The following is a 20045-nucleotide window of genomic DNA, read 5'->3' on the forward strand; positions in this document are numbered from 1 at the left end:
TTTATTACTCCTCAATTGCATCCTCTTCACCGCCTTCCGCTCAGTGAAATTTTCACTATTCACTCACCAAAACAGGGCTGTGAATTTGGAGTGAACGAGTACAAGTCCCACATCGGTTGAATACCGTAGAAGCTAGTGGTTTATAAACGTGCAACCTCGGTATCGGCATGTCCCTTCGGGGACATCCGATAAAATTGGAACGATACAGAGAAGATTAGCATGGCCCCTGCGCAAGGATGACACGCACAAATCGAGAAATGGTCCAAATTTTTTTTTCTTCAGCAACCCTTCTAATTTTTTTACTGATTATTCACTCTTCTGATGTTTGCACAGTTTTTCCTTCATGCTCATGTGTTTTGTTTGTCACTCACATTGCTGATTTGTTCTCTTCATGTATGCATATACTATTTCTTCAGTTACAGCTAAAATTAACATTGTTGTGGTTACATTACATTAGTACAATTGAAAGCTGTATCTTAGCAACATTTATGACGTTCCAAAAGGGGTAATTTGGAGGGGAAGAACTGCACCAGTGATAAGGAAATAAAGGAATACACACATAACTTACTTTCTGATTTTTAGTTTGTTTATATTGTAGACTATTAGATGATGCTACAATATGTTGATGTGATGAAAATAACTTGAATAAGGTGGAGAAATGGGAAGAAATGAAAAGGGAAATCTGAAGTTCATTATTCTCTGAGATACAGAGCAAATTCATAGATTATTAGTAAAGTCTGTCAAAACATTATAAGTCTATTTGAGTCTATCTATTTAATGCAAGACTAAACCATCATCCTTAAGGTTGTGATTATGGCTCTCCTCATGGTGATTGAAACTAAGCCAGTCTTGGAGTGCTCACAATTAAAACGTCCTTTGTACACAAGTCAACAATGAGATGTCATAAAAGAACTATTGTGAGTTTAAGTCCTAAATCGGATAGAAGTGAAAAAATTAAGCACATGAGGACCTATAAATCTACAACTTTAAGGTTTTTGGTTGAAGGTGATGTTGATCTGTTATGTGAATTAGGATGAGGTACTGTATAAAGATGAAAACTTATAAACTCATTACTTTAGGTTTTGGGTTGGAAGGAGTGCCAATCCGCGTTACGTGAGTTAGGATCAGAGTTTCTATATAATGATGAAGACCTATAAATCTACTACTTTAAGGTTTTGGATTAGAGGTGAAGTCAATCCGTTATGTGAGTTAGGATCAGCTACTGTATAAAGATGAAGACCTATAAACCAATTACTTTAAAGTTTTGGATTGGATTGGAGGTGGTGTCAATCCAATGTATAAGTTAGGATCATGTACCTAGGTTAAATAACACCATCTAGAGGAGATAGGTATCATATCATTTAAAAAGCGGTGTTCCTGTAGGTGTTTGAAAATGTCAATGCATTCTTATTTATTTTAGAGAAATAAATGTCCATTTTTGGCACCTCTCTGAGAGAGCTTATGAAAAATAATGAATACAGATATTCCCATATGGGCACTTGGTGTTGGAAAATATAATTAAGCTTACTTTTATGTGTAGTATTGCAAAATATTATTGTTTGTATAGTATACTTTCTGAACCATTTTCGTTGGAATTGTAAAAAAAATGTTTTTTATGCAACTTTTTTTATTAAAGTAGGCATAGATGATAGAAGAGAACACATCAATTACATTTTACAACAAACTTCATGAAAAAATTAGTTGAAGAGATGAAATTAAAATTAACTCTACATTAACAATCTTATGAAAAAAAGAGTGAAAAAAATGAAAAAGAAAAAGGAAATTGCTTGGAACCAAATGTTGAAAATTGAAGGGTGGAAAAAGTCAAAGAAGAGGACATAGTCAATAAGTCAATAATGCGAAGACAATTACGCAAAAACAACTTTGGAGTGTCAATCGGTTGAGACATTAATGGTGAATACTTCCAAAACCATTGTTTCCAAATAATGCCTTTTATAATGCTCACTCCATTCTGTGGAATTTCCAATTCCTTCACTCTTCTTAACCTTCAATTCTTGCATTGCTAATACCAATTTCCTTCAACATGTCTACACCAGCAGAGTACTCTCTCTCTCTCTCAATTTTTCTTTCTCCTAACTCAAGCATGAAGAATTAAAAATGGCAATTGATCATGTAATCTACACATAGAATTTTCTTTTATTTCACATGACATATACATGGTCAACTCAACTTCTATGCTTTTGTATTGTGCTATATATTATTCACATGCTTCAATTTCATCTTAGTCATGCTTAATTCTTTATCTTGGTTCTATCTTATGATAATAATATTGGTACTAAGCATTTTTCTGAGAGAATGATGAACAGTAATTGATTAAGATTTTTCCTCTGCTGTTTCAGATACTATCGATCTCTACCACCTGTGAGCAAGACCTATGGAGTTGCCTGTTTGATGACAACTTCTGCATATTATCTGCAACTCTATGATGCATGGAACATAGCACTTTTTTATGAACCAGTGTTTAAACGCTTTCAGGTTTTATGATCCAAAAACTGTTCTGAATTCTCATTTGCAGCAATAGGGTATCTGAATTTAATTTAGTTAGTGGGTATATTTTTTATACTCTTGTTGTCATGTAAACATGTTTGTTAACTTTTATAGTAATTACTTCAGAAGTCACACCTAATAAACGGTTTATGAATATCTGACAGAGTAAAATTCTTTAAAGTGATGTTGTATAGAAATTAAACTCGGATGTTTATGCATGAATCTGATATCATTTCATAGTTATACCTTGGATATATTTCTCATTTTCATAACACTTAAACCTTATTAAGTATTGTGGATAAAAAACCCTTGTGAAATCTGATTCATAATAATCTAAATCTATATTATTTTAAGTCTACTTAAATGGATTTTTCCAAAATTTAAATCCATATTTTTTTTACCTTAAGTTCAATCCACTTAATTAGATTTGGAAATGAGTTTGGACAGAAAGGTGAGATGAGTCGACTTTTGCAAAATCAAGTCATCACGGGTCTTGGGTCAAGTCAAATTGGTCCAAGCTCAGGTGGAGTCGAGTCAACACGAATCCAAGTTAAGTCAAGTTGATTTGGATTTGGTTGACTCAAGTCAATCATGTCTGATATTGACATAAGGCAGCTGAGTCGAGTGAATCAGATCTAAATTGTCTTGACCTAGGTCTAGTTCAAGCTAAGTTGGTCCGATTCATGTCTAATAGACCTAATAGTTAAATAAATCTTACTGGATTTAATTTAATTAAAAAGGTGGATTCAATCTAGGTTTAGCCCATTTCAAATTGGATTGAGAAAAATCTAAAATCTAATTGATCTAGATTATAGATCCACTCTATTTTTTTTGTGAAATGTAGATTGGATTTTGAAAATACAATTCATGATCATCCTTAATATTTAGCTACTTAATGAACTTTAAGTTATAAACATTTAGTAAAGAAGAATAAGAGTCAATTTGGATGAACTTTTCACCAAATTTCTTTGCCATAATTATACATTTATAGGTTTGGAGGCTTATCACAAATTTCTTCTTTCTTGGCCCGTTTTCACTTCCATTTGCTGTGCGTCTGATAATGATGTAAGCTACTAATTATCCAACTTTTTACATTTCACTCAGCCATTGTAAGATGGTTTCAATGATACAGTTTTTGTTATTATTTGAATGTTGAATCTATGCAGAGCAAAATATGGTGTTTCATTGGAAAAAGGGCCCTTTGACAAGAGAACTGCAGATTATGTTTGGATGTTCATATTTGGTGCATTCTCTCTTCTGGTATATACTTGTTACTGTTTATGTAACTCTTTTTCATCTCTTCATTTTCATTTCTACAAATGAAACATGCTCCATGATGTTACCTCTGTTGATCACGAACAAGATTCAGATATGTTTTTCATCCTAAAAAACATTATTAAGTGACAAATTTATGGTCCTCTAAGGTGATTTCGGCAGTGCCATATTTTCGGTTTCCATTCTTGGGAGTTTCGTTAGTTTTCATGATCGTCTATGTTTGGAGCCGCGAGTTTCCAAATGCACGAATCAACATTTACGGTGTCGTATCATTGAAGGTACTATCAAATTCCATAGTTGTATCTTTGATAATACCATCACAGAAAAAAAAAAATTGTCATTAAGGTTTAATTAGTCGAATGATACTCAATTTTATTCGGATGTGTTAGTTTGGTATCCACTTTTTAAAATGTATTAATTGAGTCTCAACTTTTAAAAAAATATCTCAAGGTCCATTTCAGAAAAAAAAATATTAACGCCATTAATGACATTGATATTTAAAATGACTTACAAACAAAATTAAATATTGATATTTATATTAAAATTTAATGGTAAAAGTTATGAATAAAGTTAACGGTGTTAATAAATTTTATTTGAATGGGACCTAATTGAGACATTTTTTCAAAAGTTGAGATTCGGTTGACACATGTTTAAAGACGCATATCAAACTGACACATATGAACAAAAGTGGGTATCATCCGACTAATTAAATCTAACATTAAGGAGGAGTTTGTGTTAGAAATAGCATAGTTTAACCATTGATAATTTTTTTTTTTCTTTTATATGTAGGGATTTTACCTTCCATGGGCTTTGCTTGCTCTGGATTTAATATTTGGAAATCCTATAAAGCCAGACATCTTAGGTATGGTTGCAGGACACATATATTACTTCTTAACAGTGCTTCATCCTCTTGCTGGGGGAAACTTCAAACTCAAAACTCCTCTTTGGGTGTATCCTTTTCTTTTATCACCTTCCTATTTTGATACATCCAATAATCTTAAGAGTCCAGGTTAATGGTTATCTAAATACATATTTCTTTTTCAAGACAACTTTTAGGAATAAATATGCGAAAGAGTTTAAGACTCCAAAACAAATAATATCTTAGACGAAGTGATTGACTCTGATAATATCGTATCAAAACACTCACGATCGATACAAAAGTTAACTTTTTTTTTTTAATGAACAAAATACTCTTTATCATTTATAAATGTAAAAGAAAAAACATATTTTTTATACATATGATAGTCTAAAGTTTGGTGCAATGTTGTGATTCTTAATGATGTACCATATCAGTCACAGAATAGTAGCATATTGGGGAGAGGGTACACAGATAAATTCTCCTGTGCAATCTGATCCCTCTGCTGGAATTGTGTTTAAAGGAAGAAGCCATCGTCTTGGTGGCACTGAAAGAACAGCAGAGCAAAGTGAAGGGAATGTTTCTGCTTCCTCACATCAGCAACAGACTCAGACTAATGGAGTTGCTTTTAGAGGAAAGAGTCGTCGTTTAAATGGATGATGACTTTGGTAACATTATTTCTCTCTCACTATTATTATTATTATCCTCTTTTCTGTTGTTTTTATTTAACTTTGTCCTGTATGTTGTGTCTTTCATCTTAAATTTCGAAACCAACCTTGTAACAGATATTTTTATGTTGGAACTATGATTATCTACAATTTCTCTTTCACCTTAGTGTCTTGTGGTTGTTCATACTGGTATGATGTTCCGACACCTCTCATAAAGGGCGTGTTCTGTGTTCGACACGTATCGGATACTTTTCGCATATTGGATATTAAATAGATAGATTGGATTTATTTTTGTGTTAATTGGCGATGTGTTAGTTGACAATTTCAAACTTAACATGTATATACACATTGTGTTCTGTATTTTATGTTTTTTCAATTTAGCTGTATCTTTGTATCTGTACCCTATCCGTATTCGGGCAACATAGGAACTAACTTCATCGACAAACAAACTACATTTGTTAGAAGAAGAATACAATTCATATTAAACCCGTTTATTTTTTTATTATTTAAAAAACTAATAAATAAGTAAAGTTCCGGTTTTTGATGTGTATATGAACTTTATTCATCTAATCATCTATTTATAAAACAAGTAGTTTTTTCGTTTTTTAAGAATTAAACCTTATTTGGTTTTTAAATTTAAAATGTTATTTGTTGGACCAAGTACATACTAAGAATCACTTCAATTTTACTCTTTTTTCCTCTGCGTCTCCTCTCCAAGCAATCTACTAAAAATTCCACTTCGCACGGTCCTCTTCTCAGCTCGATCGATTGAACAGACGATCGGTGTACCTATCTAAAAGGTTTTGATGCTTAAGTCAGTGTGGGGAACGATCGGTCAATAAGTGTAACTGTTGTAATAAATGCGAATTAAAGATCCTCACCAACTTATCTTTAGGCCCTATTTATAGTTTCCGGTGTGGGCTTATAATTAGGGCTCCTTAATCACGGCCCAATGATCCCTTAATGGTGATTATTGACTTGCTTAATTTTAATTAATCTGGCTGACTGGTTCAGGTTTTTTGTTTGGTCGATCGACCGATGGTCGCTTGGCCAGGATGATTACTTTCTATGAGTTAACAACTTTAAGTGACATGCATTTAATCTGTGTGACCGATCGACCGATAGTCCTTTATGAGTTAACACGTGATTTACCTACGGGATCGATTGACCGCTGGTCCTCTATGAGGTAACACGTGATTTACTTGTGGAGCCGATCGACTGATGGTCCTTTATAGGTTCGCATATGGTTTATATGTGGGACCGATCGACCGATGGTCCTTTATAGGTTCGCATATGGTTTATATGTGGGACCGATCGACCGATGGTCCTTTATAGGTTCGCATATGCTTTATATGTGGGGCCGATCGACTGATGGTCCTTTATAAGTTCGCATATGGTTTATATACGGAGCCGATCGACCGATGATTCTATTTCATGTGCAAGCCCTGTTCGATGGACCAGTGGGTTGTACGTCGTCGATGGTCCGATGGACCATACAGTACATTACTTATTTTTAAAACACTTATTTTAACGTTTAAATATACTAACTAATTATCTTCCTCATTTTATATTATTATTATTATTTTAGTTTATCACCATCTATCATCAGTATAAATTGAGGTAGAAAGAATATATTATATTTTTCATGATAATTTTCAGATCACAATAACTGTTTAATACATCCTTATCATCTTTTCATCATTGCTTGACGCAATCTTATTCTTTCATCTTACGTTGCATGAAACATGGATAATATATATACTCTTAATACCTTTTTCTTTTCTTTTGAACAAGCATATTCTAATACTTTTTTTTCTTTATAAATGAAATATTTTCCAACTGAAAATTGAAGACTAATTATTAAAATATTGAGATTTTTTTGGAATTTTTCGTTTGGTGTCATCTCACTACATATTTAAAATATAATGATTCTAATATGTTAATTTTTTAAACATTTTATTATATCAAAATTAATATATTTTAAAAGTATAGGAAAAAACCAATAAAAAAATTCAATAAAAATTTGAACTCAACGACTCGTTCAATTACGGTCCTGCTATACATATATTTTTAGTCATGTTATTTATTAAATAAATTCAAAATAGTTTTTCGATATTTCAATTTAGTTTTTATATTTTTAAAAATAACTCGATTTAATTATTTTATTTAATTTAAATTAATGTTATTCAAAAAATACTAGAAGAGTAATTTAACCTAGATTTAAAGTAGAATTTCACTATTTTCTTTTATCACATTGGTTGTTAAAAGATATAAAAAGTTGCTTTAAAATAAAAATAGTAGTTCTTTTCACTTTTGATTTCACAACCCAAACTTCTATGGTACTACTAACTAATAACGTACGAAAAAAGTTGCTGATATTATTGTTTTTTTAATTGATTGTAAGTCTAACCTAATTATTTTATTGGAATTTTATGGTGTAAGCCAAAAGGTCAACCTTAGTGGGGTTTGGTGTGTCTGTTCTAACTATTTTCAACACATAAATTATAAAAAAACCACTTTAAAAAGTTTAAAAATTGAAAAAAAATATCAAACACAAATACTTTGAATAAATAATTTATTTTGCATAATTAATATTGTAAAATATTGGACACTTATCTAGATTTTCACTTTTTCTATTAGAGACGACAACGAAATTTCTATTTGTAGGTATAATTCGAATTCGTTATAATGTTAACGGATAATATCTGAATAATTGAATAAAAATAAATATAGATAAAACATGTTTTTTTTTAAATTACATGTAAAGATGTGTTTTTATTTTTCTATTAGTCACTGTTTTAAATTAGATATATTTTTATATTTATAATTTTTTATTATTTGACATTGAATTTTTAATAATATTATATTAATTTTACTCTATATAAAAACATTTAATAAATATTTAAGGAAATGAGATTATATCTATTATTCAACGTACGTACAAATTTTATATCAGTTAAATATTATAAATAAAAATAAATATGAAATCTTACTTTCAAAGGAAACTAAGACTAAGTCAAATGTAGTTTTCGTCTTTTCTAACAATTGAATATGACAACGTTTGAAATTACAGTTATAGTTCTTTTCAGTTTTGAAATTAATGAAATTTTTATTTTTAGAATTACCAATTTGAAGATATTTTTCTCTTATGTTAAAGACTTTTTCACCAACCATCCCAAATTATCTATAATTTTAACATTTGTAATTTTCTTAAAATAATTTATTTTCTCTATTTATAACTAGTGTAAACTTGCGTGTCTTATTTTTTATATTAATAAAAAATTAACACACTAAAAATAACTATCAAAATGGTTAATACGCTTTTTATACTTTTTTTATCACATTTTTTGTTGAGTAACTACCCCTTTATTTTATTTTTCATTTTTCTCAAAAACATAATCGGTAACACAAATAATAACACAATCTAAACAATTATCACAATTTTAAAGACGAAATGGCAAGAAAATATTGATAAAAAAAACAAGTACAAAAAAATTGTTAAATATGAACCATTAATTATTAATTTGCTAAAACAAGTGATCTTAATCTTAATAATTAGAGTAAATACAATATATTTGTTAAAAATAAAACCCTTTTAATAAAATTGTGTACATGAATATTTATTCATTATTCTTAATCTATTAATAAAAAGAATATAATACATTCTTAAAAATAAAGCAATTTGCTTTGATTTGATTTTTATTTTACTCTGACAATGATGAGTTGTTATCATTTCTAACTTTAATGTGTATAGATTAATTTAATCACTGATTATTAATTTGTGATATCAACTAGTGGTGTCAATTTCGAGAACTAAACTATTCTAAAATTATGAAAGTCAGAAATTAAATTTTCCTAGTCTTTTTAGAACATCATAGACTAAATGAATTGACTTGGAATTTTAATGATTTACCTCATAATGTGATTCCAGAATATTCCATTTAACACATTTTCAATAGTTTTGGCAGTTACCAGAAGACAAGAAACATCATATTATTAAAACAAAGTGTTACTATTACAAATCTCAATTTCTTGCTTTAAACTAAAACAACATGTGTGTGGCGGCTTTGACTAATGGCTATGTGTAAGTGGTTTGAGTTGAAAATTGAAATGAAAATGCTCTCAAAAGTTGAAAGTAGATGAACACCTTTTGTGTTAATGGAAATTGCTGAAGAGTTTAATTGCATGAATGAACAAAATCCTCGTCATGACAGTGACATTTTATTTATGAGGTGGACATTGTCTGAAGGCATGGTTAGGTTGATGCATTTAATAGAAAATGTGTCTGATGAGACCATGAATTGCTGTTTTTCACGTTCTTTGTTCTTTTATGTGTGAGACAACCATGTAATGAATTTTGGGGGTACTAGGTGGTGTTCTTGTTTGGAGAAGAGTGGTGGGAGTAGCTTCTCTTCACCAATAAGGATTTGAAGCTTTTCACAGTTTCAACGTTCAACTAAGCTGGGGTTTGACTGGTTAGTTGAAAAACCTCCTATGGTGTTTTTTTTTTTTTTTTTTTTTAAGGTTTGTTTTGTCTGTTTAAGTAGATGGATTTCTGAATTTTTATCACAGTCTCTGTCCCTTTGTCCAAATAGTTGAATCTTTTGAAATTTCCCTCTTTTATCATTTGAAGTTGATAATTGCACACTGGGGATTGTTTACAGAGTTGGGAATTTGGGGATTAGGTTTTCTGACTCATGCATTAAGAGAAGAACTTTATCATCGTGAAATTCAGAAATTCAGTTGTTTGAATTTGAAGCTTGAAACCCTTGTCCTTGCAAGTAACATGATATTCAGATAGAACATTCATTTTGTTGTTGTTTGTTTTCGGATGTTACAGATAACTTAATCCTTCTTTGTAGGGAAAAGAGATGGACAAAATTCTGGAAGCAGATGCAAATACTGTATCTCAGCGTTCCTCATCTTCTTCAGTTGTTGCTCTGGCAATCAAGGGTAACAAGAAAAGCAAATATGTGGTACAGTGGGCACTGAATAAGTTTGTTCCAGAGGGAATGATTATCTTCAAGCTCATACATGTCTATGCTACTATAAAAGGAGTTCCAACGCCATGTAATGTATTTCTATGCTTAGTGTTTTCAATAAAGTATGAACTTTATGCACATGTTGTTACATTTGCAAACTTCTAGATAATGGTAACTTCATCAGTTGAACTTTGTTTAGGAAGCCTGGACACGCCTCATCAATGGCGTGTCCTGTGTTTGATACGACATTCGTACGACACGTATCAGTGAAATGTCCAATTTGAAAGATATTTTTTTGTCTTTAACATGATTTTGACATGACTCCAACACAATGTTAATAACCACAAATTGAATGATTTTCTAAAAAAACTTATAAACTTGTAAATTTATAACATAAGTTTCTATTATGATTATAAAAATAAGGAAAAAATATTATATGATCACTACTTTTCACTTTTTTGGATATTAGATAGATAAATTAGATTCATTTTTATGTTAGTTGACAATATGTTAGCTGAAAGTTTCAAACTAATATGCATATGCATGCCGTGTCCCGTGTTCTATGATTTTCAATTTAGCCTTATCCCTGTTTCTGTGTCGTATCGTTGTCTGTGTCCGTATCCAGGCTTCATATCTGGTTTATTTGTAAAGGACTATCCAATTAACAGTCTTGCATTGAGTCTCAAAGTTAGGGAATTTTCATATCTGCGTAACTTTTGCCACCATGACAAAACTTCAGAACGTGATTTTGGGCAATCTGATTCTGTTTTCATTTTAACATTTAAGAGTTTTCAGCCGGAGAAGATTAGTAATTATGTGGGGTGCTTAAGTTTTTCTAATAAGTAATTTGATAACACACAAGTGAAGTAGCAGAAGATTATTTCGTTAGGATAATACAACATTTTTGTATTTCCAGTGGGAAATGTGATCCCTCTTTCACAAGTGCGTAATGATGTAGCAACTGCGTTCAAGAAGGAAGTGGAGTGGCAAACAAACCAAATGCTTCTACCTTTCAAGAGATTGTGTGAGCAAAGAAAGGTGAGATATGATAGATCATGTAGATTAATCAGAAGGGTTAATGCAATATAGGATTTGTATTCTGATACTGTTGGTGCAGGTGCATGTTGATGTTGTACTGATTGAATCAGATGATGTGGCTATTGCAATAGCAGAGGAAGTGGCTAAGGGTGTGATCACCAAACTTGTTGTTGGAGCTTCATCTCGTGGCATATTTAAAAGGTATTTACTGATATGTTGATGTATAGTTCAATAAGCCACTTCTGATAGCAAATGATGAGTACTCAAACACTTCAATACTCCACCAAGCATCACGTACTAATTAGTGTATGATTTGGATTCTCTACAATACCTAAGTTTGTATATGTTAGAAGTGGGTTTTAAGCCTAAAATGGCCTCACAAAACCGGCTTGTAAAGGTGAGGTTTGCATCTCATTTATATATTATGAAATTGCCTTATCTTTAGTTGATGTGGGACTTCCAACAGTATCATAATCTAATCCCCCATGAGACCTTAAATTGGATGTTGGGATTTAGGAGGACTATTGTTTTTACCATTAATTACTATTTCTTGGCTTATCACAAATTGTACTTCATTTGTTTCTTTTTAAGTATGAAGAGACCTTGCTTCATTCTCCGAACCTATATCACTGCATAGTTGATTATCAATATTTCTGGTATGAAAAATGCTATGAACACAAACTTTCTAAGAGCCTTCTTTTTATTAGCACAAACTTCTAGGGAATCACTAAATTATGTGAAACTCACTTCCTATTGAATGAGTTTCATTTATGATTTTCAATAAATTTCAACCAATAATAGTGTGTTAGAAAATGTATATTATAATACTCCTTTTTTGAAGTCTGATGGGAACACTTAGGTTGCTTTACCAATAAAATTCAAAATAATGAAACGTATCTTACCTTAGACATTTTAGTATGAAATTAGGTAAAATACTCCCTGCTAAATTGGGATTGTTCCTTAAACTTCATAGCTCTGTAGTCTTTAATCTCTCCTTGCACTTTAGCACTGATTTTGTCCCTTTTGTGACAAATTTGTAATTAGTGACAAATTTGATGATATAGATGTATCAAATGAAACAGGCAAAGTTATCTATTAAAAAACACAACTATATTTGTAAATAATTCATCTGTAAACTATTTTTTTTTTTCATTATCTGTTCAAAATGTGTAATCTCCTAGAGCTTTATCGTAGGTTTTTAAATTTTAAGACCTGCTTAAAATGACTCATTCTAAAAGATTTTATTTTTTACTTAATTGTACTTCTGATCTTCTAGCTTAGATTTATTTTCCAAGTTTTCTTTGAATGAAGGAAGGCCCTCTATTTTTTAAATTAAACAAATTTCGGCCTGTTATCAAATTTCATCTATCTAAAACTTCCAAAATCTGAACTTCTATTCAAATATTTGAGAATTTATGATGGATTTGGGATATGAACAAATTTGGAAATTTATTAGTCGCATATCTAGTGGGAGTTTAATAAAATTTGAAGGGTTAGTAGGATGTGAATTTAGGATCAAAAGGGAGAAGATTTGGAATTTTTATTTTTGTGGAAATTAAATACTTAGGTAGTAAATTTTGGGTAAAAGAAGGTTTAGAACTATTTAAATTATTTGGTCTGTCATGATTTTTCAGTTGGAAATAAGAATTTAAGAGTTATAAGCAGAAAGAAAGTGATTGAGGGACTAGATTATAACATTCAAGACATTCAGATTGTCTGTATTTCTTCTTTCTGGTGTGCTGTAAGATGACTTATTGACCAAAAAGATTTGTACAAGCACCTGAAAGTTAGTATTTTTTCCAACCTCTGTACATGATATGATGAACCATGGAAGCAACAAACTTTTCAATAAAAACTTCCACGACCAAAATTTTGTTGCAAACTAGAGTCAGTATCAATGTTATGCTGACAAAAAGATTACCACTTCTGTGTTCTTCCTTCTTGTTTCTTTGTAGTTTGCCTAGACAACTCTGAATTGAGGTGTTTGAGTTACCTGAACTAGAACATCAATTTAATTGATAATATACATGATAAAAACCATTTCTGTGCTTCTCTTAATACTTAACTTATAGGATGATTTTATTCAATATATGAACATTTAAAGCATGGTTATTTATGGATTTTTAAACAGAAGTTAATGATGAGCCTCCTTAAGCTCTAGATACCATGTTGAGAAAAAAGAGAATAGGATTTGAGATTAATCTCCCTTGTGTATAAACCACACATAAGATAATCTATTTATAATAGAGAGAGGTAAAATTAAAAAGAGTAACTAAAAATAAATAAAGTAAATAAATGATATTGTTTGATATTGTGATTAACAATATCTAACAATATCTTAATAAATATCAAACAATATTTAAACAATATCTAACACTTTGTATCAGTGTTGAGTACATAATGTTTCCTTTCAACCAACTATCTTGTTGTCTCTATCTGATTATATTCCCCCCTTTACTAATGTATTGTTTTCAGTAAACAGAAGGGTATATCTATGAAAATATCAGTAAGCACTCCAAGATTTTGCACAGTTTATGCTATTTCGAAGGGAAAATTGTCCATACGACAGTCAGACATGCCGATTGATGGCAGCATTATAGATGATGCTAGTGAAACCAGTTTGTCTTCCGGCAGCTCATCTAACTACACTTCCACCTCTCAGACAGGTCTACTACTACTAGTAACTTATGCAAAACCATGGTTTAGAAATTTGTAAACCCTAAATAAGTGTTGACAGCATATTTAAATTATTAAATTGCTATCATCATGTCAGCATAGGTACACATCCAATGCCTGAAATTTACAGTTCTACTGTGATGTTTAATGTTCACATCATATTACTCACTTACATTGCAAATAAGGGTAACACTGTGGTGTGCTTGGTTTCAAAGATATGTTTATCTCTTCTAAGAAATTTAACCTGTGTTGCATCATGGAAAACATCAAATTTGACTATCCCCTGCGTAGTATAATTATTTTCATTTTTGGATGTATACAGAATCTGCCTCAGTTTCATCATATGCTGGTTTACACTCGTCTTCCCTAGCAACCCAACGATTTCAAGCTCTTTCAAGTATAAATAGTGCCCTCCTAAGCACAAATCCGAGTTTAAGTGACACCAGCCATTCTAGAGGCCAATCTCTAGATCTTGGGAGAGAAAATACTGCAACCAGCTCTGCTAGAAACTCAGACATTGATCATGCCTTAAGTCGAGTCTCTAGTTGCAAAAGCTTTATTTCGGATACTGAATCTTGGATGTATGATCAAAATTCTATAAAGGATGTGCCACTAGCAACTACACTTCCATCACCTAATAGGCAGGTAATTGAAATTTCTTTCATCTGGCTTGATGAAATGGTACTTATTTCTAGCTCATACATCAGGTGATGGTATCCTATTGGAAAACGTAGACATATATTTACTTGTGACATGATTTAACATTGGAGGGTAAAGTGTTCATACCTTTTTTTTTTGTTTTTCATTTTCGTTGTATCCTATACTTGACAAGTCTCCAGCAACACAAATTTTATCTTCACAAGAACCAGTTTTTTCAAGCAGATGTAAAACTACAAATATGTTGTGCACAATCCAAATTTTTATTAATATGCAATCCTTCATAGAAATCTGTATGTTGCTTGTCAAATAGCTATTGCTTCAGCAAATTTCAGCTAGATACAACTCCAATTTGCATGTGAACTGTCTTCGTGGTCATTTATTTTATCAGGCAAAATTGAACCTTGAGCTGGAAAAGTTGAGAATTGAGCTAAGACATGTCCAAGGACTTCATGCGGTAGCTCAAAGTGAGAAAATTGAAGCATCGCGGAAGGTAATATCTATTTTCTTATTGGTAAAAGCACTTTCTTCTACCTATTAAGTACAATAATTTAACGGGATCCCTTCACCCTGGCATACCTTAGTTGTTTCCTTGTTAAGTTCTCTTTCTTTGCTTTAGCATCCATAAATGTACATTGCCCTATTATAGCAATTGGAATATGAATGCACCTTCCATATGCCTGCAACTAAAATCTTTGCTGGGATTGTCAAAGGAATTAACATCCTTTATTGCTTGAACAGCTGAATGACCTTAGCAAGAGACGGTCAGAAGAAACCATGAAAATGAAGGAGATTATTGCTAAGGAGGAGAAGGCAAAGGAATTAGCAAAACTAGAAATAGAGAAATATCAGGATGCATCTAGAGAAGCTGTATATTTGAAAGAATGTGCTGAAAGGGAGGCTGTGGAAAGGAAAGAAACAGAGTTGAAAGTCATCCGTGCTACAAAAGAGAAAGAAAAGTTGGAGGATGCTCTTAGTGGTAATATACTGCAGTACCGGAAGTTTACATGGGCTGAAATAGTCTCAGCTACTTCATCTTTTTCTGAAGATCTGAGAATTGGAATGGGAGCATATGGAACAGTGTACAAGTGCAATTTGTATCACACAACTGTTGCCGTTAAAGTTCTCAACACTAATGGAAATAAAAATCGTGAAAGCAAGCAATTCCAACAAGAGGTATGAATTTTATAAATAAAATGGTGAAGCAAAAAAATGTTCCATAATATGAGATAAAAGAATAAGTATATAGCGCTTCAATGCTACAGGTGTTTATTGCATTTTCGGTGGCAAGTTTGGATTTTCTCATTGATACATCAAAGTTTGTAATCCTAATTCAAATATAATGGTTAGCGGTGGGCAAAAATCCAAATAGTCAAATCTAATCCATAATTGTCTAAATCCATATTACTTTAAATCAATTTTAATGGATTTATTTCAAATCCAAATCCATATTTTCGGATTTTAAGTCCAATTCATTAATTGGATTTGGATTGGATAAGTTTTGGATTTTGGATTCAAGGTAAGTATGAGATAGTTCAAGTTATGAAAGATTAGGTCAGGCTAAGTCGAGGTAAGGTAGGATTGGGAGTGGTTGGGCCTAGCTCATGCAAGGTTGAGTTGACTTGGGTGCAAGTCAAGCAAGGTTGGGCTGGGCCAATACAATTTGAAGTGGGTCATGCAATTCTCAAGTTGAGCTAGGTTGAACCCAAGTAAGGCTAGGCCTCCAGACCAAATAAGACCTAGTCAGGCCTAAGTCATGTCTAAGTCATACTGAGTTAGGTCAGACCTAGTTTAGTCTGGGTTGAGACCAAGTTAATTTAGGCCAGGTTAGAATCATGTCAAGTTGGTTGGGTTGATCCTAAGTTAGATCGAGTTAAGTCAGACCAAATCAAGTTGGACCCACATCAGGTTCAATCAGGGCAAGCCCTCTTCAAGCCAACTCGGATATAGATGGGCAGGGCCTAAGTTAGTTATGGCCTTGTTTGGGTTGAGACGACCCAAGTCACGTCCAACACTCATCTTAGGAAGGGGTTTAGGCCTAATCCCATTGCACCAAACTAGCTTATAATATAATAATTAACTCCATTTGTATATTGTATTTTGACTCTTTGTAATCGATATGAGACTTTGGTTTTTCCCAATATATATCAAGAGATTATATGTGTGTGTGGACAAAACTTAGATATAGTTCCTTAAGTAAATTAAATGTCTTGTATATTGTTTTTCAATCAAAATTAGAGTTTCACCTAAGTAGTCTAGTTGACTTCTAATGAAAATAAATTACATGGATTGTCAATGTGAAACTCTACTTTTGATAGAAAAAACAACACCAAAATACCTAAACAACTGCAATATATGAAATCATCTACGTTTGAAATGTATCATGTTAGACAAGTATTTCTATGAGATAAGTAGAGTAAATCTAAAACATACTGCTAAATAAACAGGTCATTGGTCCGGGTGGCATCCTAAAACAACATTCTATTTTCTCTATCTCTAAGTCCCCCCCCTCTAAATTCAGGATAGGCATTGCAAGTTGTTATACTTTTATAAATTTCCAGCACACTTGAACAAAATTTAATGAAGATTACTGCAATAAGACTGGAACTGAACCAGACAGCAATATTAATTTATATCTTTTCTTTTCTTCTCTTCTAGTTAGAGATATTGAGCAGAATTCGTCATCCAAACTTGCTTCTTCTTCTGGGTGCATGTCCTGATCGTGGATGTCTTGTATATGAATATATGGAGAATGGTAACCTGGAGGACAGACTGCTGAGGAAAAACAACACTCCCCCAATCACATGGTATGAGAGATTTCGAATAGCTTGGGAAATTGCATCAGCTCTTGCCTTTCTTCATAGCTCAAAGCCAGAACCTATCATTCATCGTGACTTAAAACCAGCAAACATCTTGCTTGGACGTAACCTTGTCAGCAAGATTGGTGACATTGGACTCAGTACAGTACTCCATTCCGATAATTTCTCTACCATGTACAAGGACACAGCACCTGTTGGAACACTCTGCTACATTGATCCTGAGTATCAAAGGACTGGTTTAATATCTCCAAAATCTGATGTCTATGCTTTTGGAATGGTGATCCTACAGCTATTGACAGCAAAACCAGCAATAGCACTTGCTCACAAGGTTGAAACTGCCATTGAAGGTGGGAATTTGACAGATATATTGGATCCAGAGGCAGGAGCTTGGCCAATTAAAGAGACACTAGATTTGGCTTTATTGGGACTGAGCTGTGCAGAACTTCGTCGTAGAGACCGGCCTGATTTAAAAGATCAAGTGCTTCCAATACTTGACAGATTAAAAGAAGTTGCTGATAGGGCCCAACAATCTGCTTCAACTGTTACTATTAAATCCAAACCTCCTAATCACTTTATCTGTCCAATTCTTCAGGTAATCGAATACTCCGTACAGATAATATATTGATTTTCTATGCCACAATAATAAAATGTCTAACCTACTCATTTGGGTAAACATATTTTAGTAACAACAAACCAAACCTTTTTCCTCATGATGAGGTTGGATACGTCAGATCACAAAATGGCATAATGTTAGTTTAGGTTTTAATTACTTATTTAGTTCTTATGCTTGTATTATTTCTACATTTTGGCCTTATTACCTAAAAGCTAAACATTCTGGTTTGTGCATATACACTTATAATTATGTTTTGATCTCCTCTGTTAAAACCACCACAAATTTTATGGTGCTTGTTAAACCACATGCAATTGTCACTTTATCAACAAATTTGTGATAGTTTAATAACTTCCCAAAAAAATCTGTAGCAGCTCTGCACTGTTAATATCGATTTGTGATGGTTTAATCAAAGGGTAGTACCCAAACAGAATTAAAAATATTCACATGTAGAGACTGAAAGTTCAAGATTTTAGGTACAGAGACTAAATGTAAAAACCTCAGATAGCAAAATATAAACTTATATGAAACGTTTTGAATGATTTCACCTGTAGATTCTGGTAAACAGTCTTCACAAAAACATAAGGAACATTCTGTACATGTTAACTAGTTAGCATCATAGCTTTAGCTAAACTTTGTTATCCAACTGTCTTGTGAATGTCCTTGAGTACTTTCTGTGATGCAGGATGTGATGGATGATCCTTGTGTTGCTGCTGATGGATATACATATGATCGCAAAGCAATTGATAAGTGGCTTGAAGAGAACGACAATTCACCAATGACCAACATGGCTTTACCTCACAAGCATTTAATTCCTAATTACACACTTTTGTCAGCAATTTTGGAGTGGAAGTCCACAGAATCATGATATCGGCAGCATTTTCTTTCTCCATATTGATATTAAGACCAATATTTCTCTGATTTAGGGTTCTTAGAAACATGTAGCAGTGTCTTGGATGCAGATATTTTTTGTAGTTGTACGACCTAAGAATGCTGTTTGATTAATTTAGGTAGATTGATCTTCATTCAAGTGTAGATAAATTTGATTCTATTGTCTGATAGTTACACATGTCAATCTTGTTCTTACTATAAATAAATAAAACAAGAATCATATTTTTTTGTATATATTTGAGCTGAATTGTATTATAATAAATAAAACTCTCCTTTCAAGTATTTAATGCAGTTGAACTTGTAGGATTCAAGTCAAGTATTGTTTAAGCTGGAATAATCCCTTGATGGTTCATCCATGTTCGATGATTTATAAGAACCATTTTTACACACCAGACAAGTGAAAGCTTCATAAATCCACATAATCATCCAATACTTCGTATCACACAAATATAAAATAGTCATTACACAATACAAAGTTATGTTTTTAAAAGTAATTTTTGCTTGCTTAGTTTAGAGCTCTATGGAAATTGAATTCATATTATCATTTTTAATATTTTACTATATGTTTTTATATTTACATAATTTATATCCTCGTAACAGCTTTAAAAAGTTATAATATAAAACAAGAGTGTTTGTATAGATGCAAGTGTTAAAACACTTGCATTTTTTTTATTTACAGAAAATAGCACAATACATACATATATTTTTCGTATGATATTTTCTTATAGATGAAAATATTAAACAAAAATAAACTAATAAAGGAAAATTGTACAAATTTTGTAAAATAATAAATTAAACTATTATATACTTGTCGAAAATGCAATTTTACATTCGAAAAATTTTATGTTTCAAACCAGTCCTTAAAAGGATAAAGAATTACAAGAGATTTTTAATAAAAAATATCATGTTAATCATTAATCATTATTATACATTTCGACATCTCAATTGTACCCACGACCCAAAACACAAATATCATTTGTTATCACAAAAAAAAATTATTAAATATATATATATAATGAATTAGGAAGATTAGATGCAACCTGTAATAAAAAGTACAAGACAAGC

At 31.8% G+C, this 20045-nt stretch overlaps 2 protein-coding genes and 1 non-coding gene across 6 annotated transcripts; all 3 read left to right on the forward strand.

Annotated features, from left to right (window-relative positions):
• The first annotated feature begins 169 nt into the window (after positions 1-169).
• On the forward strand, positions 170-272 carry LOC114165512. Its single transcript, XR_003599724.1, has one exon. It is a non-coding gene; the product is annotated as a U6 spliceosomal RNA (small nuclear RNA).
• Positions 273-1947: 1675 nt separating this feature from the next.
• Positions 1948-5607, forward strand: LOC114180063 (derlin-1.1-like). Of its 2 annotated transcripts, none has more exons than XM_028066500.1 (7): positions 1948-2061; positions 2361-2496; positions 3500-3573; positions 3675-3768; positions 3933-4061; positions 4573-4733; positions 5077-5607. In XM_028066500.1, the coding sequence occupies exons 1-7, from the start codon at positions 2045-2047 to the stop codon at positions 5297-5299; spliced, it is 834 nt and encodes a 277-aa protein (XP_027922301.1). In that variant the 5' UTR covers positions 1948-2044; the 3' UTR covers positions 5300-5607. The 2 variants fall into 2 exon arrangements, with proteins under 2 accessions (XP_027922301.1, XP_027922302.1); XM_028066501.1 differs by having other exon boundaries at positions 2024-2133.
• Positions 5608-9434: 3827 nt separating this feature from the next.
• On the forward strand, positions 9435-19214 carry LOC114183973 (U-box domain-containing protein 35). 3 transcript variants are annotated; one of them, XM_028071196.1, is made up of 10 exons: positions 9435-9782; positions 10170-10377; positions 11206-11327; positions 11407-11528; positions 13803-13993; positions 14326-14648; positions 15052-15153; positions 15402-15836; positions 17319-18071; positions 18775-19214. In XM_028071196.1, the coding sequence occupies exons 2-10, from the start codon at positions 10179-10181 to the stop codon at positions 18955-18957; spliced, it is 2430 nt and encodes an 809-aa protein (XP_027926997.1). In that variant the 5' UTR covers positions 9435-9782; positions 10170-10178; the 3' UTR covers positions 18958-19214. The 3 variants fall into 3 exon arrangements, with proteins under 3 accessions (XP_027926997.1, XP_027927004.1, XP_027927012.1); XM_028071203.1 differs by having other exon boundaries at positions 11248-11327; XM_028071211.1 differs by lacking the exons at positions 9435-9782; positions 10170-10377; positions 11206-11327 and having other exon boundaries at positions 11448-11528; positions 13810-13993.
• The last annotated feature ends 831 nt before the right edge of the window (positions 19215-20045 follow it).

The sequence above is a fragment of the Vigna unguiculata genome, chromosome 1 (assembly GCF_004118075.2).
Source record: "Vigna unguiculata cultivar IT97K-499-35 chromosome 1, ASM411807v1, whole genome shotgun sequence".
NCBI classification, from domain to species: domain Eukaryota; kingdom Viridiplantae; phylum Streptophyta; class Magnoliopsida; order Fabales; family Fabaceae; genus Vigna; species Vigna unguiculata.

Bases quoted from the DNA above. Each gene is read 5' to 3' on its own strand.
- LOC114180063 (XM_028066500.1), top strand. The intron at 3,574-3,674 runs GTAAGCTACTAA...GAATCTATGCAG, and splicing joins GCTGTGCGTCTGATAATGAT to AGCAAAATATGGTGTTTCAT. The intron at 4,062-4,572 runs GTACTATCAAAT...TTTTATATGTAG, and splicing joins ACGGTGTCGTATCATTGAAG to GGATTTTACCTTCCATGGGC.
- LOC114183973 (XM_028071196.1), top strand. From the start codon at position 10,179: ATGGACAAAATTCTGGAAGCAGATGCAAATACTGTATCTCAGCGTTCC. The intron at 11,529-13,802 runs GTATTTACTGAT...TATTGTTTTCAG, and splicing joins TCTCGTGGCATATTTAAAAG to TAAACAGAAGGGTATATCTA. The intron at 13,994-14,325 runs GTCTACTACTAC...GGATGTATACAG, and splicing joins CACTTCCACCTCTCAGACAG to AATCTGCCTCAGTTTCATCA.